General features: G+C 42.0%; 5 protein-coding genes across 5 annotated transcripts; 1 reads left to right on the top strand and 4 right to left on the bottom strand.

Moving 5' to 3' along the window:
* Positions 1-368: 368 nt before the first annotated feature.
* Positions 369-2,528, top strand: BDB00DRAFT_875106 (uncharacterized protein; the record flags this gene model as incomplete). The annotated part of the gene is made up of 2 exons (XM_053127303.1): positions 369-465; positions 544-2,528. The coding sequence occupies 2 exons, from the start codon at positions 369-371 to the stop codon at positions 2,526-2,528; spliced, it is 2,082 nt and encodes a 693-aa protein (XP_052976908.1).
* Positions 2,529-3,505: 977 nt separating this feature from the next.
* On the bottom strand, positions 3,506-4,351 carry BDB00DRAFT_790157 (Alpha/Beta hydrolase protein; the record flags this gene model as incomplete). Its single annotated transcript, XM_053120932.1, is given in 4 exon segments — positions 3,506-3,735; positions 3,748-3,822; positions 4,130-4,231; positions 4,291-4,351. 4 exon segments carry the CDS (start codon positions 4,349-4,351, stop codon positions 3,506-3,508), a joined length of 468 nt encoding a protein of 155 aa, XP_052976907.1.
* A 2,286-nt stretch (positions 4,352-6,637) lies between these two features.
* BDB00DRAFT_875104 (uncharacterized protein) lies at positions 6,638-7,712 on the bottom strand (the record flags this gene model as incomplete). The annotated part of the gene is made up of 3 exons (XM_053127302.1): positions 6,638-6,726; positions 6,910-7,161; positions 7,265-7,712. The coding sequence occupies 3 exons, from the start codon at positions 7,710-7,712 to the stop codon at positions 6,638-6,640; spliced, it is 789 nt and encodes a 262-aa protein (XP_052976906.1).
* A 5,256-nt stretch (positions 7,713-12,968) lies between these two features.
* On the bottom strand, positions 12,969-15,519 carry BDB00DRAFT_979405 (cytochrome P450). Its single transcript, XM_053129962.1, has 10 exons — positions 15,216-15,519; positions 15,036-15,108; positions 14,824-14,945; positions 14,569-14,734; positions 14,119-14,453; positions 13,996-14,023; positions 13,839-13,897; positions 13,619-13,738; positions 13,246-13,543; positions 12,969-13,118 (listed from the first exon to the last, which is right to left on the bottom strand). The coding sequence occupies exons 1-10, from the start codon at positions 15,465-15,467 to the stop codon at positions 13,000-13,002; spliced, it is 1,572 nt and encodes a 523-aa protein (XP_052976905.1). The 5' UTR covers positions 15,468-15,519; the 3' UTR covers positions 12,969-12,999.
* A 1,515-nt stretch (positions 15,520-17,034) lies between these two features.
* Positions 17,035-19,616, bottom strand: BDB00DRAFT_836698 (rab-GTPase-TBC domain-containing protein). Its single transcript, XM_053124503.1, has 5 exons — positions 19,286-19,616; positions 18,674-19,247; positions 18,257-18,609; positions 17,770-18,162; positions 17,035-17,645 (listed from the first exon to the last, which is right to left on the bottom strand). Exons 1-5 carry the CDS (start codon positions 19,319-19,321, stop codon positions 17,115-17,117), a joined length of 1,887 nt encoding a protein of 628 aa, XP_052976904.1. The 5' UTR covers positions 19,322-19,616; the 3' UTR covers positions 17,035-17,114.
* Between the last annotated feature and the right edge of the window lie 5,195 nt (positions 19,617-24,811).

Here is a 24,811-nt window from a genome sequence, read left to right as displayed (position 1 = left end):
TCATGGCTGTCAATAACAATAACAATAGCAACAGAACATGCTGCGGTCCAGCAGCAGAATAATATTCCGTCAGGAAGCCGTACCAGCTGGGCGGGGATTACACACACAGTAAGCGAAAGGGAAGATCCTGTGTGCATGCACGACGGGCATTTATATATCTGCTGTTGCTTGAGCCAGCTGAGCTTAACGCTAAAGAAAATCATGCCACTTTTCGTCCGCTCAATAATAATCACCACAAACATGAGATGATGTTTCTTGACGACTCGTTTCCTTTCTTTTTTCTTTCTCTCTCTCTCGCCCTTTCTATCTATCTATCTCTCTATCTTCTTTTTGTGCTTTCTTGTTTGCAACAGCCTCCCTTGTTTACAATGGCACTACCGTTTGACGACGAGCTGACCCAATTCCTCGCACAGAACATATGGCTGGATCCCCTCTTATTGCCTTCAAAATTCCCCTTACCCACAGGTAACATGCTGTTTTATCACCTGAAGAAAAACTGTGCGTGTTACTAACCCAGAGAAACCTACCCACTCCACTGTTTAGAACTAATCACACCACCGTCACTCGCACCGCCGCCGCCCTTCCTTCCCTCACCGCTTCACTTTAGCCCTCCTCCTCCTCCTACTACCACTACACCTACTACCTTCTTCAGCAACAACAACAACAACAATAACAACAACAACAGCAACAAGCCCACAAAAAACAAATCACACAATGCAATTGAGCGCCGTTACCGCAACAATATCAATGAGCGGATAGCCGAACTGAAGGCTGCTGTGCCTGCACTACAACACACACGGCAAGCCAAAGCCGACGAAACCAGTAGTACTGGAAACGCTAACATTGACGAAGATTCCGAAGAATATGTCGACGGTGTAGCTGTTGCATCCAAAATCAACAAAGCAACAATCATGCGCAAAGCGACAGAATACATTGTCCATCTGCAGCATACAAACGACCAACTCAAACGGGAAAACCAAATATTGGAGCAGCTCATGCAGCAGCTGCCAGGGGGGATACCGGTATTGACACGGTACAGAGGTATGAAGCTTCAGCAACAGCAGCGCAAACAACAACAGCAAGACGACGATCTGCAAGGGGAGGATGAAGACGACCAGCAGCAATTCCAGCAACAGCAACAACAACAACAACAACATCATCATCATCAACAGCAACAAAATACGTTCATGGCATTATTTATGTGTTTATCATTCTCCATGGATCAAAACATCACCTCACTCACCACACACGCCCTTGCCTCCTCCCATCCCTCCTCACCGCCATCATACGACATTTGGGCACTCATTCGTGGATCCCTCCTCGTCATCTGCCTTGTATTTCTTCTGTACCGCCGTCACCACTATGAGAAACAAAGCACACTCTTACTTCTTTGCAGCCTTGCTGCAGAATCCGCGCAGCTGGTAATCCGACACACGTTCGGTTGGTCACAACACCAACACGACGGACAGGAAGCCGAGCGCTGGATCGATATCCACGCCAATCCATCCTCATCACCGCTTGTGCGCCTCTACGCCTGTGTCCGCATGATCAACGTCGCCTGTCCAGACCAACTCACTTATGTATACGCCTGCGCCGCCATGCAGTTTTATCCATACTGTACATGGATATCCCGACACTTTTGGCGACTGGCCATGTACGAGACCGACGACGACATGCTCGTATGGGACGTGCACCAACAACCTCCGTGTGAAGATGCAATGCTGGATTCGCAAGCCTGGAAAGAAGCCGTAGAGCGTGGCGCAGATCTTGACGAATTGTCTCGATTGCACCTACTCGACAATTTGCGTACCGAACTAGGTCGACTGGTCATTTCAGTGACATCAAGTCCGCCACCGGTGTCTGAAAAGAAGAATAGCGATGAGGAGCAGACAGCATTTGAACGGATATTGTATAATGACGATCATTGTCACGAACACGCGTTCCCGCGTTGGCTAGCTGCGGTTGGTGCGACAGTTGAGGCCTTGTGGCAATCGGATGTGGCTGCTGCGGAACGCGCCGTCGCAGTCATCGAGCATGAAAAAGATCTACTCAAGGTCAAAATCAAAGTGGTGCTGCAAGCCGCTGTTAGGATACAAAAAGGGGATCTGACTGGCATCGAGCTACTCAATGAAACCGATGCCTTACAAAAGAAGATCAAGAAAGTACTGGGCTATCGCAGGCCACCGCGAGAGCGAGGACCTGTCGGTCTGGAAGGCGAGACCATGGCGTTGGCTGAATTCGTCGTGTGTCTCGCTGGTCTTCATGCCTGGATCGAAGCTTGGCGGCTCGGAGTCAAGGCTTTCGAACAAATCAAAGCGCAAACTTTGGTACTGAGGCGCATGATGCGTTGCTCCACGTTGGAAAAACTGCCTGCGCATCAGGTGCTTGTCGATCGACTAAGTCGTCTAGGCTACTTTGTCTCACCAAGCGGTTCAGATGACGAAGAAGAAGATGACTATGACGATGAAAATGACGATGAACAAACCCGACCCGCCAAAGCCTTAGATATCCTTCGTGGACTTGCATAGTCCACGCTACTGAGGAGTAGTTTTCCCCATTCCCTCCCTTTCTTTACTTTTTTGTTTGTGTACTTGACTAAAAGAAATCACTATTTATTACAACTTACAATGTATTTTTAGTAGTGGCGTCTTATTATCTTTTATAAAATCACAGTGGATCCCTGTTAGTTTCATAGAAGCATTTTCCGGTTTTTTTGTGAAATTAAAGGGGTGTGAAAGTTAGCGGGACTAATCAAATTGACTGTTATATGATAGTAAGTGAATTTGAAGGATCTAATCGATCGTCTCATGTGTGCGTGTATCTACATCTCTGCATGTCTCACTGTCCAACCTGCTCCAAAACGAGCATTCATCAATGCTGAAGGTCGTTCATCTGTTGTATTAATATGGTCAAAAAATCATATTCTTTGTTACGTCATAAATATTGCTGTTACTTCCCTCATAACCTCGCGTGTGCGGATATTTCTTTCAGAGCTGCTCTGATTTCTTTAACCAGACACATCTTGATGTTACACGGATAACCAATTCTCAGGAAGTAGTTGTCACTATATGGATTAAGTAATTCACTAACATGTCTTTCTTTACCATACAGCTTTTCCTACCTTTTCTTTCTTTTTCACATACCTTAGATACTCTTTCATTTGAATCCGTCTTTTTGCATTTGTTCTTTAATAATTTATTCTGAATCAAAACCGTATGTCTGACCCCTTTATGCGCGCAGCCCTGTTCCATGCCTTGAAGGTGAAAAAATAAACGAAGATAGAAGTGATTTTTACCATTCCCTAGATTCTTTGTAAATTGTTGAGGGGTGAGATTAAACGGATATGAAATTAACGGGGATCCACTGTAAACAAGTGGAACTAAGAAAAGGCTTTTGCTATTACTACTGATTGCCATTACAACAGCCCACCGTGAATCCATCCATTGGAAAATACAAGAGAGTTCTCTGGCAGGCCCTTCAATCTCCATATCGGCCGCCTGGAGAGCTACGTATCTGGCCTACTTTGATTCCACTCGACATCCTCAGCCTGCCTCCAAGCCTCACGATCGCTCCACTCCAGCTTAAGGGTCCACGCCTTGTTACCAATCCAGTTGCAGATAAAGTCGGCATCACCAGCGTAAATCAAGATTGAGACGTTGTCCTGGTCCAAAAGTCGCGGAATATTGTTCACATAAAGTCGCATCCAACCGCCAGCGCGCTGGAACAAGTAATTCACTTATAGATTACAGTTAAAGTATGAACCGACGTTGCTTCCCACCTTGTGCTTGATATCTGCGCGGTTGAGGTAAGTCCGTAGTAGACCTATAGTTTATCGTCACGGAGATTGTTCTCCAAGGATGCACAGGTTTTGCAAACGTCGTACGGATTTCGGCCGCTTAATGCATAGTATGGTTCCACGAGTGCCTCGTTGCAAATCCTCGAGGCGGAAATACATGTTCTTCGTACAGAATTTTCATACAGTAGCAGATTTCCATGATCTCTCAGCACTCAGAGTAGGCTTGTGCCATCTTGTCGCATGCTGATTGTTGTTATACTGGATAGTAGGTGTTGTTGCAAGCCATGTCGCCGTAATATCCGTATTGTACTGATGGATCGGTTAGACCGTTACCGATGAGCAATGACTTGAGGTTTACGTGAGTCGTTGCAGCAGCAGCAAGGTTGTTGCCATCCACAATCTCCGTAGCGATGGCTGGAATAAAGTGGCCAGCATCTTTTGTGTTGTGTTTAAGAAAGTAAGTAAAGAAATAATAGATGCGTTTTTATACTTACATGACTCGCCGGCTATGTGAAAGTCAAGGCCAATATACTCTGCAATTGGAGCAAACGACATACAATGTTTAGATTCTAGATTAGAATGTCACCCGATCTCTGCTAATATATTACCAGGGAAGCGTTCAAAGAAGAGTTACAAAAATGCATAAGCATCCTCTGCTGCTGTAACCGAGTCGCTGACAGCTCCAGATCCATACGAGTACCCGACATAGATCGGCTATATCAGGTATGGTGTTGTCTTGGCAATAAGGTTTCCTCTCTTGCCCGATCCTTTCTGTTTACCTGATTTAAAAGAAGTACGTATAGTATCCGCACAATGTCTGTACAGTAAATGCTTGTCACAAGTGTGGGTTGATTCAGTCATGGTTGCCTTTTGCATATTACTTTTCAATAATTCGTTTGCATCTCTTTTTTTCTTTCTTTGAGAGTAAGGAAGACTGAACTAGCTTTTGCTCTCTATGTTGCTATTGCCAGGATGACTTTAGTTATATAATCTAGACATCCTGAATGCTGTTGTTTATTCGTTACCGCATCTGCAGGGTATTACAATGCTATCCAATCCATTGAGCGGAGTTGGGATCCAGGAAGCTTACTAGGGTGATGTTTATATCTTGGTTGACAGCACACAGTAGCACTCCAGCGTCTTGTATCAGGCTTGCCTTTTCTCTGGCGTTTTGAGCTTGCTATCGTATTGTTGTTCGTTTGGTAAGCATCAAGCTTAAAACACTGGGTTCATTTACTGAACAACTGCTCATGAGTTTGTTACATATAGAGTTTAAACAGACAAAGTACTGTAGTTAGAATTTTCCCAGAAAATATGAGGAACACTTTCCGGGAATCGCTATATTTCAAGATGTTCTTGATCCCGTATATATCCTAGCATGTGGAAGATGATAATGTTCCCGCTTACCATAAATATTGACCTTTGTCAGTAAACTTGACTCCAATAAGTCCTCTGCGTAGGGTGCGCGAATTTTTACGTACTTCCATTTTCGGCGATTGCAGGTAAAGCAGTCGCTCTGGCAGGAAAACCGGTCTCTTTTTTCTGAGCGCGTTCCTTGACTACTTACACTCACTAGTCATACAATCATACTAACACCAATTTTTACGTACATCAACCTTTACGTACCTTTAAAACATAGTGTGGGCTTTCTTGCCCTTCCGTGAAATTTGATTATATATACAAAATCTTCAAAGTAATAACAACAACATGTATGGTCCTTTTAGCGCTCAAGATACTTAAAAATCATATACAGCAGGTACGTAAAATCGGAAGTATGTAGGTTAAATATACAGCGCGAGAACTGATTTACTGTAAGGTGCGAACAGGGACAAGACAACACAAGGCCAGAAACACCGGACGAGAATGTGCTAGGTGCTTTCGGCAAGAACAGGACAAGACAAGAAGGAAGCCAGAAGGTAGGAAACCAGATAGTGAGGAAAGAAACAAGAACAAGGTATAGGGAGGAAACAAGATAACTGACTGATGTTTTATCGTTCAAAGACTATGGTATATATATATATGTCTTTACTATAGAATTCAATGATGTGAATAAACGGAAAGATTGGTATTAAGGTCGATAATTCGGATGATGATGATAGATGGGGATTTAATATGTCATCAACGAGGGTGAGGATGATCACTTACTAGAGGTCGAAGAATGTTTATAACATTTATGTACTTCGGTGGCCAAGTACGTAAATTTTTGCATAAAAAGTAAGGTGAAGTACGTAAAAAATTTACAGTAGCCATCGTAGCTGCGACGGTTAAACAGAGTCAAAGTATGATAGGCTACATCAATGGTAGCTATTTGTATGATCTACTCAAACGAGGCACAAAAAAGACAAGAAGTACGTAAATTTCCCAAATAGGAAGTACGTAAAATTTTATAGTACAAATATACAGCGTCAGAACCGATTTACGTACTTGAGTGGCTAAGTACATAAAAACTTGGAGGCTAAGTACGTAAAAATCCAAAAAAGGAAGGTGAAGTACGTAAAAATTTACAGTACCCCTCTGCGTAGTATAACTCTCAAAGCGGTTCGAGTATAGTTGCAGCAGCACGTTGGCCAATGAAATCCAAATACCGGGCATTAAAAATCCACTGCCCGACATACATACAGCATACAGACTGCTTTTTTTTGGTCATAAAGGGAGAGGGGAGGAGGCGACGATGGTCTTTCTATTCAACAACGGAAGAAAGAATATTCTCACTTCATTTTTTTTTCTCTCTTCTGTCACAGAGACTATATCATATAGAGTGCGAGGTGATCCCTTTTGTGACGAAAAGAGGTACACAAGCATTTCTGATATATAAGGAAAGCATAGGGTAACCAAAAAAAATTAGTCTGTGCTTTCGCTCAGGTTTGAAAGGGCACCAGACTCGCTGCCGACCAGATCCACATCGTGCTGCCTTTCCATCAATCCTGGATCTAGTAAGTGTATATGTAAACATTTCAAATCGATGCTTGACTATACAGATATCACAACAATCCAACCTGGAAAACTGATTAATTAAACATGCTGCCAATATTGTTTATCAGCTCATTATAAATAAAAGTACAAGCCAGACTGCAAATATCACTCAATTATTAAAAATATGTTGTATGGCATACGAAGATCATCTGTCCGAGATAATCCTGAACACCCCACGACTTCAATCTTTTTACTAGATCCTTCAATGATACGAAAAGCATTGATGCCTGCATTGGTGAGACTATAGATCCGTGAAACACGCAATAGCACCGAGCTTTCGACTTGTTTAAAATGCTCAAGGACAGCACCAGTAACACCTTTCACGGCTGTCAGTTCCAGATTCAGTATTTTGGTTTCCTCAAGTCGTTGTGCCCACACAATCCATCCTGCCTCTGTGAGAAAGTCGTCGACACTATTACTGTACGGTGATGTGCGGGCTCAAGCTTAATCTCCTGACTAGTGGGTGCTGTGATGGTTCGCACAACTGCATTAGACCTTGGTTGTCGATGGGTATGTTCGTGAGACGCATTTTTTCAAGCTGTTGCAAACGTCGAAGCGGAGTAAGATCGCAAAGAGGATTCTCGCTGAACATGTGAAGGAAATTTCGCAAGGAAAGTATACGGAGCCGTTGCAGCGTACCGATGGTTGCGATAATGCTGTTCAGATACTGCGTTATTCCAGCGCGATTTCCAACTTCCAAGATCTCATTTTGTTGCTGCATGAGCAAAATCTGGGACCAATCTTCGCTTGACATACCAGTGATGTCCGTCAACCCCAAACTTGTCAGCTGTGTGAATTGGTTGCGTGCCAAGACATCCCAGCAATGAATATCAGAAAGACCACAGGCGACTATACGTAAATGTTCTAGTATCGGCTGCGATTTTACTACTATCGGCATGATCCTCTCGTGTCCCTTGCCGTTGAATAGCAGTTCATAAGCCATACTGCCTTCCTCGCCATCATTCGATGCTTTCCTTTCAGTTACTTAATATAAGCACTCGTGCTTCTTGATAGTGAAATCCATCTGTCTGCTATGACTGGTTCGCTGCATTCCCACATAATGTAGCGTAATAGAGGGCACAGCTCATAAGCTGTATAGATGTTGGTTGGAGATACGTTGTTGAATCGTGAGTAAGGCGATAATATCAAGTACTTGATGTGGGAGCAACGCTGCAATAAGGGACGGATCCGGTATTTAAAACTGAGAACACCGTCCAGTCTTAAGAAGATAATGTTGTGTATCGGTGGCCTTTTGTGTCTGCTTCTGCCATCAACTTGTTCAAGAGTAGCGTCTGATAAGTTAGTGCGGCCATCAAACATCACTGAAAGATGCGTTAATGACGGCAAGAAGTCCAGTAGCATTGGCAGCGAGATATCGCAAGTGTGAAATGAAATCGTCAGAGCAGTTAGCGTATGCGAGAAATATCTGATGAATCCTGGCAGTAACGTGCTACTGTCGAAAATAGGTTGTAATTGTTTGCTATGCACATGGTTGCTGATGTCTTATTTTTTTTTATTGAAAACAAAGAAAAAGCTTTAGTATATCTTTTGCGCATAAGCAGTAGTAAGTACTACCGAATACGCGATCCTCTTAACGCAAAAAAAAAGAGTATCGTTTTACTTCACCAAGGAAGCGAATGCTGTATCTTCGCCAAGCAAGTCGTTCCAGTACTTTATACGTGGCTTGAGATTTGATGTATACTGATTCGACTTGTTGTCCCAAACATTGAAGCATCGCGTCGCTCCTTTTGTTCCATGCATCAGGCGAGATTCCCACCAGTGTCCACAGGGCTGTCTGGTAAGTGGGGATCGCGTATAACCAGCGGCGACATACTTTCACACATTCGACACAGCCCGCTGTCCGATAAACGAGAAGATGTACTGAATGATTCGGGAGGCAAAATCGAGATCAAATCAGTCATATTACGTGTATGTGAAAGGGGACGCGCGAAAAGAAATTTGGCACGAGGCTTTTAATCGAACAAAGCCTGTATAACATAATCCGGACTCGTGAAATAATATGTCCGACAAAGGAAAAGCAAGTCGAACCAGGTAGCTCACCTGAATTTTATTTGGAAAAGGGGGACCCTGAAGATTGATCTATTGTAACCACCAGTAACTTCATTAAATCTATGCTATCATAGCGATACGCAGATACACATTAGAACAGGTTCTTTCTAAAACCATCGACTTCTCGATACGAAGGAAAAGGCTTCAATCAATACTCGGGTTTATTGTCTGCGAGCCGCAAAAGTCATATATAAGTAACGAATCGCTTGGCCTGGAAAACACAGCATCCCTGTGTGTGTGGGTGCGTGCATGTTTTGGTAGAGCAAATATATCATATCTTTAACAGGTCCCCCTGATATCTTTGGTGAGCGATCATCACTTTCATATAGGTAACGCATACCTTGAAAATATGTAACGAAGTAAAGTTAAATAAGTAAAGGAAGAGAGAAGTGAAGGTGTAAGGGGAGGGAAAGAGCTGTTACAAGAATCACGCTTTAAAAGCAGGCACATCGGAAAGATCAGTGCAAGCTTTTCGATCCAGGTGAAACCCAAAATGATAAGAAAATTGTGTTGTGATAAGCTACGTGCAGGAAGAGTGAGAGAGACGAACAGCTGAAAAAAAAAACATTCCAATTTTTTACAGATCTGACAATTATACAGGTCTGCTGGCGTATGCTCTGGCGTTGCCTCTTATAAAATAACCGACCATATCCTCGATAACAATTTTTTTCTTGACAATTGCTTTGGCAATTTAGGCGAACACAGAAAGTGAAAAAGAGTGCCAAAGCATTGTGATCGTGTTACTTTCGGCTACGATACAGAGCCACTGTCACTGTTCCCCGCTTTGTTTAGCACGGAGCTGTGAATGGATGGAGGGGGGAGTAATTAGCTTTTTGTTCGCGAAAAAAGAAAAAGGAACTTGTCGTGCACATAAAAAAAAGGCGAGGCAAAAGCGGTAAAACGTTTATGCGGAAAGTGCGAAAAAGAAAAATATATTTTTATTTTGTTTATCATTTTCTTATTTGTGTGTAAATAATAAAAAAAAGTTCGTTTCAATTATCCCAACATATACCGTTGGCATCACATGCACCCGAAGGTTCACGATCGGCTGCCGGAGTATATGACCACATTCCCACTGGTATATATTGCAAATTTTCTTTCAGGGCGGACCACTGAATCTGCCGATCATCAAAAGAATTATGACAATAGCCCAGCACAAGCAATGACCTGGTCATGGCACCAAACAGTGCCTCTGTACTACAGACCAAAGCTGTACCAAAACGAACTGAAGAGAAGAGAAAAAAGAAAGGCGAAATTGCTCGCTTTATATAGACATTTTTCTCGTTCGGGACTTCAAATCCCCGTGAATTCTCATTGGCCCAGATAACGGGTTGCGTATCAACTTGTGGGCTGCCTACTATGGCATAACAAAAGATACAGCACCAAAGGAAATGAAAGGAGGAGTGGTACCTGATGGTCAAGTAGACAAGCGTGCTTCGGCGGTAGTGGTACGTGTCTCTCACCATGGGCTGCTGTACCTCCGATGCTGTCGCCGCTTGGTTGTGAGGGGGTCCGTGCACGGCACCGTGTCAAGCGAAAACAAAGACACGAATGTGAATGAGCATGTAGATTCACGGAAGAAATGCTTTTCTGTGAGCAATCAAATGGCAATACAGGAGTGATTGACAAGGTAAACAACTTAACAGATTCTACGGCATCAGTTGTTCCTGATCCAGCATTAGTAAACATTAAGAACACGATCCTCCCAGCAGCCAGTTTCTATTCTTCACCCAACAAGGTAAACAGCATGAGTATAGAGCGTAGTCCACAGACTATTCCATTTGATTAGTATCTTTTGATTGCATGTGCTGTGTGCGGGAATAGATACAACACACACTTGACTCCAACGCTGCAGTATATAAAAAAAGATCGTTATCTTTTACTGTGAAGCGTGCTTGTCTACTGTTGCTTTATAATTTTCGCCATCCGCCAACAGTTCTCTGAACTACGCCGTGTAACCTCCCTCCATCCATTCCGAATTCATACTCTATCCAAGTATGTATGTGCTGCCGCAGATAAGCTGACCGCTCATGGTAAGTATACGCTGCCGCTAGTGAAACTGACTCACCCTTCATTGATTTTCATTGCTGCTGATAAAGTTAATCGGTTCGTTTGTTTTTGTGCGGGTTCTACGTTTTTTTTAGCAGCTTTCAAGATCCATTGGGACGATCAGAAGAATAACACCATGAACGATGACTTCCTACTGTACATCTTTTGACCCTTTTGCGCGTAACTCGTTGCTCCATTGATCACCTTGTTCACCCGCCATTCCTTTGTGCACTTTGAGTACCAAGTAAATTGGCCAAATCGTTGCGTAACAATGCGCTTTCACTCTACGGAGTTTTCGTTTCAAGGGAAAGCTGTTGGAACGTTCGAGGTTTGACACACGCATCACTTGTCACTATCCAAAGAAGAAAGATCTGTGTTGCGCTCTTCCTGAGCTCCTCGTTCCTAGACTACCTTTGCTTCCTGCTGACCCACGTCAGTACAGTATATAAAATCTCACACATTATGTTCTTTTTATAAGATATAGTCTTTTTCACTGAGAACATCGCACCAACGCTGCATTCGTGTCGTTCTGAGTGACAGAAGCTCAACTTTTTGCGTGTAGCTCAAACGCAAATATACTAGCCCTCCCGAATGCGGAAAGCGACTTATAAAGCAGAATAACATTTATCTTCCCTTTAGCGATTAAATTATGGCTTCGTGACGAAAATAACTCTGGCATTACACGAATCATTTGTGGTCAAACATTGGGTCATAGTGGAGGCGAACCCGAGTTGAGTATGCAAAAAAAATTGCTACTCCACAGCTTGCCAACAGCAAAAAGTTGCTGCTCAATGGGCTGGCCAACAGCAAAAAGTTGCTACTCAATGGCTGGCCAACAGCAAAAAGTTGCTGCTCCACAGCTGGCTAGGACATTCTTCTACAACCAGGTTTTTCTTCCCTTGAGGGTTTTCCCACTTGTCTCACTCCCTCCAATCTATTCTATACTCATGTTCTTCCGAATCCCAATGGCTGGTAAATTGCCTAAAGGATGTTGCCACTCCGCCATTGATCCCAATACTGTTTGAACTGCAAACGAAGATTACCCTGGCCAGGGTACGAGGGTTGTCCCATCTATAAGTGAAAACGCTAGACCCACAAACGAAAAATCCTCGTGTCCATAAAGGAAAAATGAGTTCTTGAAATTCTGCCACGCCCGCTTACGCGATTCGATGCAAATTCTTTACACCTTGAATGAGATTATTTAATCTTTTGAAAACTTCTTGATAGACAGTATTAAATCATTCAAACAGTACAGTAATAATCTTTGCTTTCCACAGATATGCATCATCACCCGAAACTCGTTATTCTAAATCGCTTCGTTCTTCACAGCCGAGCTCAAGCATACATTCGTGGTGATTGTTCGCGTTGTATTGGCTTTCCGATGATGCTGTCACAGCATGCGAAAAGCTGGAGGGTATCGAACAAATTTTATTATTATGGCACGTTCGTGTCATACTTGGTTACAGTCCAGAGAGAGCTATTAAGTCGACGCTCATCATACTGCAACACATCTATTGTTAGACTGTACAAGTCACTACAAGAAGCTGTGGATGGTAGCGAGAGCCCATGGGGTTGTACCTGCGCTTACGTTGGCTTAGGCAGGATACAGAAACCCATCTTCCACTAGTGATGAGCTTTTACGCTACTGTAGGCATCTCACGTCGAAAAAGCAACTCAGCCATAGCACGCAAAAGAATAAAATGACGACTTTTATATCAGTACTGTACGGAGGAGATGATAAAGACAACTTGTTTGTATCTCGTGCTGCTCTTAAGGAAAGTAAAAGTCGGGAGGGGAGATCGCAGAAGTCGATCTGCATGCAAAGCCATGTTGAGCAAGACAAATTTAATAAAACAACTATAGCGCGCCACACAGTACTACTTTTTCAAGTGTCAAAATGGAGCAACAAGATGCTTAAGCTCGATCAGATTTGCATCACCCTGATCAGAAACGCACAGTCAAGCAGCATGCAAATGCTTTGCACAAAAGTTCCATTGTGCTATTACAATCTAGTATGTTTCATTTTATACAAGCTGCCTGTAAACTGAGCCTTTACATATTGACGAATTGTGTGTACATATTGATATTTTAAAGAGAAACCAGCACTTTGCTCAGTATCTTTTATTAAACTTAATCTTAAGACTTAAGGGTGCCATATTAACAGGTTGGTCGAACACGACGCCATTCTGATGGATCGATCCTAGGGGAAGCTCCCAATCATATTTCCGCACTAAATAGACCAATACAACGATTGAATCATTAATTTACACATTAGCGCCGCTCATTGCATATTTTCAGCTCTTCTTGTTTAGCCTCCCATCCCAGCAATATCACCTTCTCTCACATTCCAAACTTACAAAGCATTGCCAAAGCTATGCGTTGCTCCATCATACTGAAATTGATGCCAATGCACTGTCTTGAGCCGCCACTAAATGGAAGCCAGGCTACTCCATCCTGCTTGCTGTGTTCACCTCCATCCGCAAATCGCTCCGGAATAAACTGGTCCGGGTTCTTCCAAACCTCAGGGTTGTGATGTAGAGCGTGTATATCGACCGTAATCATGGAACCTTGTGGGATCATAACTCCTCCCAAGTTAACGTCGGCTGCTACTCTTCGTGCGAGCAAGTCGTTTGCCGGAGGGTACATGCGTAGCCCCTGTCAAATGAGATTCTATTAGTATCTGATTTACTATAGAGGCGTAAGATAGTGACAACGAATAAGTATACAGACCTCTTTGATAATCATATCTATATAAGAGAACTGCTTGCAATCCTCTAATGTAGGATAAACATCAGCGGGCTTATCACCTAAGATTCGGAGAACTTCGTCGCGTGCTTTAGTTTGTATGTCCTAAATTAGTTGGTCTTTTGTCAGAAAGTGCTGAACGCCTCGTACAAGAAGTAATACTTATCGTAGTACTATACAATAGGAGCATCGTAATGTGCTATACCTTATGTACTGCCAAACTGTACATAGTAAATGCAATGGAGTTGCTAGTAGTATCATGGCCTACGAAGAAAAGATTAGTCAACACAACATTAACTGCTATACATCAAATCAATTATTTTAGACTTGGAATTAGTTGATATCACTGTAATATACGATACCTGCCACGAAAAAGATCCCCAAATTGTGCTACATAATAGAGAGATAAAGTGTCCTAATATCAGCGCATGGCGATTCGAAGTACACGAATTAACAAAATCCTGTACTGTTTATAGGGATTTTACCCGTAATTCTTCCTTGGATAAAGAAGCACCATCGCCGCCCATTTCTGCCTCAAGCATAAGGGTGAGAAGATCCTTTTCGCTATCCGGTACATTGCCATGAAGCTGCTGCTCCTTGTTTTCCAACAAAGCACATTTTCTCTGCTCAGCCATTTCACCGAGCAAAGCAGACAATTTGTAAGCTGCATTATGTTTTTCCCGTCGAGAAGGACTAATCCATCGAAGCACTCTGCTGACTCTGGGGAACATAGAAAAGGGATCCAAGAGCGATTCAATGAGTTGGTTATAATCTTTTACCCAGACAGAGTTGTCTTGATCCAATCCGCCAAATTCGAAACCTATCGCCCAAAGATCAGTACAACCAAAATATGGCGCTTAGTATATGCTATGCTCTTTCTACCATTCCATTTTCAGATATACACTGCTGTTTGCTCCCATTTTTATATCATATACCGAATATAGCCTTGCCCAGTGCCTCCAGCGTGAGTCGCTGAGTAAGCTTCACAATCACGACATGATCGTCCTTGGATTCTGCTTCATCAATGATGCGGAAAACTTTGGGCATCAAATGGCCAAATAATGCAACAGGCATGGACCGGTGGAACACGGGGTTCATGATCTATAGTGTTGTCAACAATCCTGCAGTATCAGCATCATGCGGATTTTCTTTATCAAAACACTCGCAATGATGTATCTGTGTATCTGTACCTTCCGTTGATTTTTCCACTGCTGTCCATTCACAGTAGCGACGTTGTCTTTACCTACAAAGATAATCATGGAATGATCTTCACCCAAGCCATCCAAAAAAGAGTGGACTTTGTCGTTGAACTCTATAAAGTAGGTCGCGTACGCAAATAAAACAAGTTCCGCATCAGAAATTAACTGCTTGAAATAAGTGTGAAAGTGCCCATCTTGTTTACCTGGTTTAAACAAGATAGTTTTCGCATAGACAGGGTTGGTTACATAAACTGTCCAATCCATCGGCAGCCGATTCTATAATAGAAACATATTATGATCCTGCCATCCTTACCAATGTAAAGACACCCCCCCCTTTTATATTTGAAAGAAAAGTACAAAAACAATATACGAACAATACTTACAACGTAGATGCCGTTCGCATTGGAAATCAAAGGGAAAACCAGCCTTTTAGTTTTTAATGTAATAGGCTCCTTTTGAACCAAAGAAAGTGCTTGACGCCAAAATGGAATTGCTGGTATATGCTGCAATTCTTTTGGGGCACGAAACACGCGGTTGTAAAAATGACGACAAATGAGGGATACAGCAGCAGCGATGCCAATATGGTATCGATACGAGTACAGGTGTTCTCGGACTAAACTTTGGCTGCTCATCATAGAACGTTTGCAAGTGGTAAAAAAGATTTACGAGAGAGAGAAGGAGGGAGATGGTTTGAAATCAAAGTAAGTTGTTCTCGTTTTATATTGAAAAGATCACATGGACGATGGGTGCTGGCACTCTTGTACAACGTGGCAGCCACAAACTGCATGAATTACAGTGCTACTACCAAAGATGTATTAGCAAATATAAAACAGAGAGCCTATTTCATATGCTCCTTATTATACTATCATACAGATTAGTATCTGTAGCAAATCGAAGGAGACACAGCATGCCGTTCGGCGACTGTTCCTTACGTTCCCAAATCGGAAAATGCTAAAGAACTCTCGGTTGTAGCGCCGATGCACCATGATGCAGTCAGCACCAATTCCCAAGCCAACATTTGTTTAGGGATCAAACAAATAAACTAAGACCGGAAGGACGCCGTAGCAATTATTAGCTTGCAGTTCTCAGCATACTTCTTGTTATGCATTGTTCTGATACATAGAGTCGGCAACTCTACTAGTAAGCGGTTGGATTGTGTAAGGTACTCTATGAACTATTGAAGCTCTCATGTGTATACCACATCCTAGGGACAGCCAAGACCACTTGCTGTTTTTTGTCCAACTTCATATAATCGGACAACATTCTTTCGGGCTGAGCGCCGTTATTTTCGAAATCTTTATTTTCAAAAGGAAGCTTATCTACTTTATGTCGTTTTTGTGCTCCATGGTATGCACATGTTTAAAGTACTCTTTTTCCGACCCAATGACTATTTGCTTCTGAATGATTAGAGACAATAACACACTGTTTCATTATGTAAGTCCTCTGTAGTATCAGGGGTGCCAAGCAAGGGGTTTTTGAGACAATGTAATCTAAAAATATGCAACTTCATCACGTCCTACCCCCAGTTCAAAAAAAGACGACTTTGGCCATTTAAACTGGATTTGCAATCAAGGACTGTAAAGAGGGGGTAAATAAGAATAAACTAGCCTACATTGCAATGGTATTCACAGTAGTAGCGTGTACTTTCACTTCTTATACTTGGTAAAGTTTTGAATAAACTTCTAGTCACCTGTTGTTAGGCTAGACAAGGTGGATACCTGTCGATGCTTTCCAAGGTCTGACTTTGATGACATGACGCCTTAAAATTAATCTATGTATCTGGTATTTTAAGCATCGTATGTGGACGATCCATGTGGAATTTGCATATTATATAAAGCTGCTATAGCTTGTTCTTATAATAAAAGTTGCTGCGGTTATGTACTTTTCTCCGAAAATTATCGTTTGATGGATCTGTAGACCCAAATCGAGGAGCACACATACACCTGCTACAACCTTGTTGAAATGGTATCTACATGTTTTGTTGTGTTACATATGATAACCACTTATACACAAACCATGGTGACACTGCCGTGTAAACAAAACCTGACCTCTGGGAGGATTGATACACATCCATGTAAATTAAACATGTAAGAGTGTAATGTAAGTATGTAATGATATATTATACTATGTGCAATTAGTGAGAGGTGAAGGGGTTTGGACGGATACATGTCTAATCATATCGTAGCAACCAACTTTGTATATCCACTTAGCATTCCCATTCTTATCTTTAACGCTTGTAATTATACAATAATTTACAAAGGTATAGGCTTTTATTATTGAAACTAGTCCATGAGCCGTTTCAAATCCCCCAGTCGCTGCTGCAGGTTAGCACGCTCATCTTCGCTATCGGCGAATTTCGCTTTTATCTCTAGTACCATATTCTCCATGTATGCCAGCTGGTCTTCCAGTGTCGTGTTGCGTTTCACCAGGGCTGCATTTTTTCCTGCCAGAATTTGCATCTCCTCCTTTACTCTACTTTCTACCTCTTGTGGTAACGTCTCGAGTGCTCGCTTCAGATCAAACGATTGCTGTCTGAGCGCATCGTTCTCGTCATGAATCCGGGCGATTTCCATTTTTGACTCTATCAGCTCCTTGGCTACCACTCCATGCTCTCGATTGATGTCGTTAAGATTGCCTTGCAGCTGCCGAACGGTTTCGTGTAGAGCCTTGTTCTGTCTTTTTAACTTATCAATAGCCTCTGCTTCCGAATTGCTGCGTGCCACGTCGGCTTGGAATTGTTTGGCCAGTTTGTCAAGTCGTTTAGCTGGGATGGTGATACGATATGCGTCGTAGATGAGACTGCTTGTGTTATCCTACATGTGCCATAAACCACAACGAGTTGGATCATACAAAAAGAATAACATAAAAATAACAAGGAAGAGTGGGGGATAAGGTGTTATGAATAAAGTTTCATAATTCACAGTTAATTACACCCACCGTATATATCCGCAATAGATCGTGTTTCAGGAATTGTAAAAGTTTGTCGTACTCCAGGACCAAGATATTGGATTGGTTCTTCTCCAACAGAGCAAGAGCCACACGAAATAGGACCTCAACACCATCAGATAGAAAGTTATCATATATGCGGAATACGACGTCCAGCGGAAACTTAAAGGCAAATAGCGAGATAAACCATGGCATGGCATACATGTTGGTTTGGATCCCCTGTAACTCGAAATGCCGATGAACATGTGGCAGATGGTCGTTGGCCAAATATGTAAGCTGATACAAGCGTTGGGATAGAAGATCGGGTTGAGGTTTGAACTGGCCACGCAACTCATATCGCGTCATTATCTGCACTAGCACACAGAATGCTTCTTCCTCAGGCATCTGAAGTAAAACAACATCCACAAAGAAAGATTCAGTCTTTTCCGTGTAACCAAACACCATCTAGTTTCCCATTCTTCGCTTCCTTCGAACTTACATTCAACAACAAAGGCGCAGCAATAAATAAGACACCTTGACAGTAGCCAACGTCCGTATCGTATAGTGAATATGCCTTAGCAACGTTGAACAACGCTTCTTGTCCATCCTTGGATTGGAAATATTCGTTGTCTGCAAATGTCCGCGCCAAATCCCGGATAATTGCTTTTTCATATACGGATTCGCTCTTCAACAACCGCATATACTGGTCTTCCAACCGACTATCCTTGGATTTGGCCAGCAGTGGCCAGACCGTACCGCGCAGTGAAGGGGGAACGCCGCCTCGCTGCAGGTGATGCCGCAAGGTCGACGCCTTGACAGCTTTGAAATCCGAAACGACTTTTGACCAAAACTCTAAAATAAAAGAAAGATGAGAATCTCTCCAGCGTTGGTGCCATTCAACCCGCTCTCTACATACCCCAATCAATTTCCTCCTCTCCAATTCTTGAGGCCTCATGCTGTTCCAAGGACACTTGGGACATTGAATCAGGCGCAGCAACTTGGTCGAACGATGACGATGAAGAAGAAGACTGGCCTGTTGCTATCTCGCTGCCTTGTTGTGGAGTGCCAAGCCGGGCCAGTAACAAGTCATAATTGGATGCACTGGAAACAACACTGTAAGAGGATGATGCAGTCGAATGAAGACTTTTTGGGCTGGACCGACCATCGTCAATATCAGCATCGTCGTTACCATTGTCATGCACAAAATCATCCTCAAACGACTGGCGATCCTGCACCATTAGATCTTGGATTTGTTTTGAGAGCTCCTCGTTATCATCATGCACATGATTCTGCTGCTGTTGCTGTTGTTGCTGCAGCGACGCCTCCTTATCTTTATCGTTGTTGACCTTATCTCCATCATATTCGTCGTCCTCGTCGTCAGCTGTGCTATAATCGTCTTCATCGTCTTCTTCGTCTGGCTGACCAGGGCCTGATGGACGTGAGGTTTGTGTTACAGTCAACCCGCGCTGTCGTCGGACCCGTGTCGGCGGCTTGTTTTTTTGGGTATCCTCGTCCTTCTCGGTTGTACTGGTATCCACAGAGGAGGTATGGCTTTGGGTATCATCGAGTGAGAATCCGGACGATATTGAGCTCTGCGACTGAACTAGTCTAGGTAGGGCGGTGATGGTGCCTGAACGATCCCGACCACCTTGTCCGTGCTCCTGCTTATTATTATCTTCGGCCGCTGTTGAGTCTGGCTTTCCAAACGCAGGTACAGTCATCATCGGGCTCGGGTTTTTCTTTGTCTGCCTTGGTTCTCAATATAAGTGACCAGCAGCTTCTAGTACTGAGGTGCAATAAAGTATAAAGAGAACAGAGAAAAAAATGAAAGAGAGGAAAGGGTGCAAAAAAGAAAAAGCAAATAAGAGAAGGTTTATGTGGTGATGGTATCACAAATTCGCGGTACTCTAAATACTATGCTCTGTGGCATGCAGACCCTAAAAGCACCTCCGCTTTCATGCTCTGGTTGTTGCTCCGACAGACAGTTCCAGCAAATGAACAAAACGCTTTTAACAGCAGATCACCGCTCGCTCTATGCAAGGAGACCGTACAGCTAGACATCGCCGAGTATCAAGTTTGTATTGTCATACACACACAGTTAAGGATCTATCTTGCTCAGGAACGATTAGTTAGGTCATTGTATTGACTCTCACTGTACTTCATATTTGAAGCTCAACTATGTGTATCAGTTTGCGGGTGGTCAGACTCATACTTTCTAGCTTAATTAATCAGTACGCCATGTACATGAAACCCAACCTCTTCTTTACCTATTAGCTTTTGAGTTTTATAAACATTTTAGACATACCATTGATCGATATGCCACGAACAGCTGAATTTTCGATTTTTGCATCCAACAGTGTATCGACCATTCGCTTAAACTCTTGACAGAAGTTTTCTTCTTCATCAATGAATGTACTAGGTTTTTTTAAACTTCGGTAGCAAGGAAAATAAAAAACGTGACTATGTTCGGTAAACTTATGCCGTGTAATCAGGCAAGAGCTCTGCATGAGAGTTTCAAAATTGCTCATTTGCACTACAGTATATGCTTTTATAAGCACTTAAAGGACATGTGATAGGTTTCGGTTTGGTTGATGGAAATACATATGTACCCTGTGAATGAGCGTACAACCTTGGGAGAAGGAAGTTGAATATAGCACCGCACATTGGATGTATAAACGTATCACCCACGCTTCTACCATTTTATGATACAGCTCCTCTACTTAGTCATTGTTCATCATCGACACTATATACACTCTGGTTTTATGCAAACGGATAACAATCTGCTCAATAATATGACTTGAGTGGTTTTGCTCCGGCTCTTTGATTACTGCATGTATAAAGAATTGCAGCCAAATACTTTTGATAACCTGCAGCTAATAGAGCATCGAAGCATGAATAGGGTAAGTTATGAACAAATGCAAAGCTTGTATTTACTAACGCAATATCTCATGCTGCTAGAGGAAGCAAAAACATCACACCTTCCACTGCCAGTACCTCAAGGGATTTAATCTATCCTCCCACAAGCAGCAATCACGCGAAATTGTAGACATCGTTTATGTTGATGATATGAAATTGTCGAATAAGACTAATTGAAGAGGCCACAATATAAGACTGAATACTAGTCATACGGTAATTCAGCCAATGATGATAGTTCCAAAGAAGATACTTCTATGAACAATGAATTAGTCTAGATCTTGAGTAGCAATATCTGAGGAATCCAAGGTACAAAAGCTATACTACATACTTTATCCGTGTTGGGAAATTTATCGCACAACCTATAGTTGACTGAGAACAGCAAAACAGCATACAAATTTATCGGTAAATCTTCGTAAGAAGGGTATTGAATAAATAAAAGTACAAGGCATTGACTCGGTCGAGAATAAGCGTTGTTAAAAGTTTAATTGAACGCACACTAATATACACTGTTATGTTGATTGTCGGTATCTGTAGGTCGTCACGGCACGTTCAGCTTTTTTGCTTTGATATGAATGAAAAAAAGTTCTGAAGATTTGGTGGATCCACCAAAGACTTCCAGCACGAGCAAAAAAATTCAATGATATTATCGTCATCTGTCAGTTTGAAATGGTGTCAGGTGATCACCAATGTGAGCTATATAAAATCAGCTGATGTGGAAGGTGCTTGCTAACACTCTTAAATCTTATCTAAGAACGAGCGGAAAAGGAGTGGTAACCTGCGAAGGGCCTGTTAAAGTATGAGACAGAAAGTGTTGGTTGAAAAAGACCCAAGCAAGCTCCTATCATAGCGACGAAGCTTCTTCGAGATGCTGCAACCTTACGAGTGTAATCATGACGGTTCTTTTATAAAATGAGGATATCATACATACATTCGTTCCTTCATATCTTTTTACAAGTCTCTATGCTCATTCGCAAAGAATGGTATAATGCAATTCCATAGAACTGAGCTACCAGGTTCTGTACACTCATCTTTTACTCGTGAAACGAGATATCTTTATGGTAAATGCGTTTTTGCAGAATCCATGACCAGAGCTCTTACCAGGCTATGCAGCATCGGCTTCAAGTTATGGTCACATATTTGACTTACTTGCTGTCGAAGTAAAGAAATTTGGCGCATTTATAAGAAGTATAATGACACTTGATGGACTGATGCATACAAAAATTGCAAGTCCTTTCTATTTGTGTTTCGTAATCAGTGGTATGTATAGAAAAAAAATAGATGATATAACACAAATCAAAAGATAGTTCGCGTTTACCGGACGTACAAATAGATTACAAACTAATGGCCTGTATCGATTGATCGGACTAAACAAGGTGAATCTGACCACTTGTAAAAATGATGTACCCACATTTAGTAGGGCTTCACGTTCGGCTAAGGATAACTGTAAATAATGTGGGCTGTTGAGATAATAAAGAAATGAGAGAAAGAAAATAAAAAAGAAGTAAGAGAAACATGATAATATGAAATACAGTGAGGGTCAATTATGAGGTTATATTATGTTAGCCTTTATATATGCTGTGTGAGATTTTGACGAAACTTCTGTTTGGGTGGACTGATAGACAAATTCCCTGCCTGGTAATTGCCTATTATACTAGACGTCGTGGTACGTTTAAAAGTTTGGTTTTATTTTACGTCTCTTATGAACACTGCGTCTGGGGGACATTTTGCTCGAGACAGATGGGGGGGGAGTATAACGGAGTAAAAACCCTGTGAGGGAAAACAGGAAAAGGTCGTGGGTGTGGTAAGCTGGATGGACGTCGTGATACACTGAAGCTTCAACTAGTAAAAGTATGCACAGTTTGTAAACCCTCCTTCCCAAATGTGTTGAGTCTCACACTATTGACAATATAAACAAAAAATATCACTATAGGACAGTGAACATGGAAATACAAGAAGTCAGGTATTTTCAAGTCTTACTTTTACCATGAATAGTACTGGAAGATCATCTGAATTCGAGTTCGTTCAGGTACAGTACTCTTTGAAGAGCTTTAAAAGGTGTTTTATCAGGTTTTCTCTTTTCTACGATGGTAGACCATATGTTTTGTTGTAGCACTTTACTATAAAACAAGTAAAATATTTTCTGAGAGCCAATATGATCACATGTTTATCATCACGTTAGGGCCATTTATGCAGAATTCAATATCAGTATGCAATGCCGGAGATGATTTGACCGGTGGAAGCAAGCATTTTAGTTTTGTTGTCTCCATGTGGTGCCGTTTATTACGCTTGTTTTCGAGCTCCCACGAAGCATACAAATATAACTTCTTCACCAGGAGGGGCTTTATATACCTACAGCAGATGAGATTTCAACATATTCCATGGCTTACAATTTTACTCGCGTTGACAAAAATATAAATCACTATTTTCAACTTAAAGGGAGCTTCCTGATCTACAGTATACATACTGTAGCTTCATGAATGGCATACAAAATATGTGTTACCTATACGTGCACTTTTAACGATTGACGTGTGTGACATATAATGATGGACTTTAAAGTATCTTATGATACTAATATTTGTGGCGAAACTATTAGGACTTATTATCCGCATCAATGTGGGCGTTAACCATGCATTATAGTTAACCGTCACCTTGCATACAAAGTGCTCAAAATTAAATAACATTGCGACATTTGATCGTCCGTTTCGACTCTTCCTGTCAAAGTATCATACTCTTGTCCAAAGGTACAAAAACAGCTTCGATTTCAAAGTATATGCAATTGTAATAGATAACAGTACATATACTCTTTTAGAGCCATAGTGTACTCTGATGCTTATAAGCGATGGAAAAGAGGTCGTGCGACTCATAAGCTTGAGAGCATTATATTTTACACGAACGCCGCAAAGGAAAAACAATATGGTATGTTTGTTCACATTGTCTTTGACGATCGACACATACCGAACTGAGATCACGGAGACTCATAAAGTTATGAATCTATTGACTAAAAAACACAACGAGTGAGCGTTGCCAAGTATGAATGTGGTACTACAAAGTCATTTTGGAAAATCAGCTTTGTCGACCGATGTGTCAATATGTAACGTCAGGATCGAGACTGTCGACACTGGGATAAAATGGAGCGCGCCAGTTGAAGACATATGGAATTCTTCCCAGCCCTCAATAGAGTGTTTGGCATTGGAAAATACAACGAGAAAATGACGATCAATTTATTGAGACGAAGCAGAACCCGACATTTCGACGATTTAATCAATGATACATACAGTAGTATGAAGGACAGCGCGCCGTGTTTCATGAAGAAAGTTTACAAGTCAAGGAACAAAACGAGCTCGACCATGATATCAAACTTGTACTGTAGGGTAAGAGCTAATACTTATTATTCTTTCATGCACTTTTGACCGCCGAAGCTTATTATTAAACAATGGCTCACTAACACTGCATGTGCATTATGCTACACACGTCCACGTCGTTCTATCACATCACCAGAATGAAAGAAAACGACTACGAGACGAAGTCGATTCGTTCATATTCAATCAGAAGCGATTGTTAGTTTAGAAGAAAGAGAAACCATCATCCGTTTTTGATCTGGGTGCAAAAAGAATGCATGCGATAAGATAGACCGCCTTAAAGAAAGATTTCGCTTTTATGCAAGCTGTATGTCACGATTTAGAAAACAGGATGTAAATACTACGCCATTCTTTAACAATGATATTTGACGATGCATAGGAATTCTCACAGTCGAATGCCGATGATATGTGATACCAAAAGGCTCCCCTGTGCTATTCAATACATATACACCCGGTTTTCAACCCATAAAGATACATGGGGGAGATGCGACCTTTCTTCGTGTCAGCTACAGCAAATGCAGAAAAGAGTTGGGGAAGGTAAACGGATTACTTTACGTACTCTAGAGTAGTGCGTTACGCGTTATATCAGAGAGTGTAATATACTCACATTACTACACGGTAATAGACGTCTTTGCCACGGAGTCTACCTGATAAATGCGATCGGTGCAATTAAGATGCTTCAGATGTCTTAAACTCTTCTGTAGTAACGAATTTTTATTGTGATGTTGAATCACCTATCCTAAGTCATAAAGCGAGGAGCTAGCAGCCTTATGGAGTCG

This window comes from Zychaea mexicana (assembly GCF_025766255.1).
Source record: "Zychaea mexicana strain RSA 1403 chromosome Unknown BDB00scaffold_68, whole genome shotgun sequence".
Lineage (NCBI taxonomy): Eukaryota > Fungi > Mucoromycota > Mucoromycetes > Mucorales > Lichtheimiaceae > Zychaea > Zychaea mexicana.
Note: the sequence above shows the minus strand (reverse complement) of the source record. Positions and strands in the feature narration are given on the sequence as shown.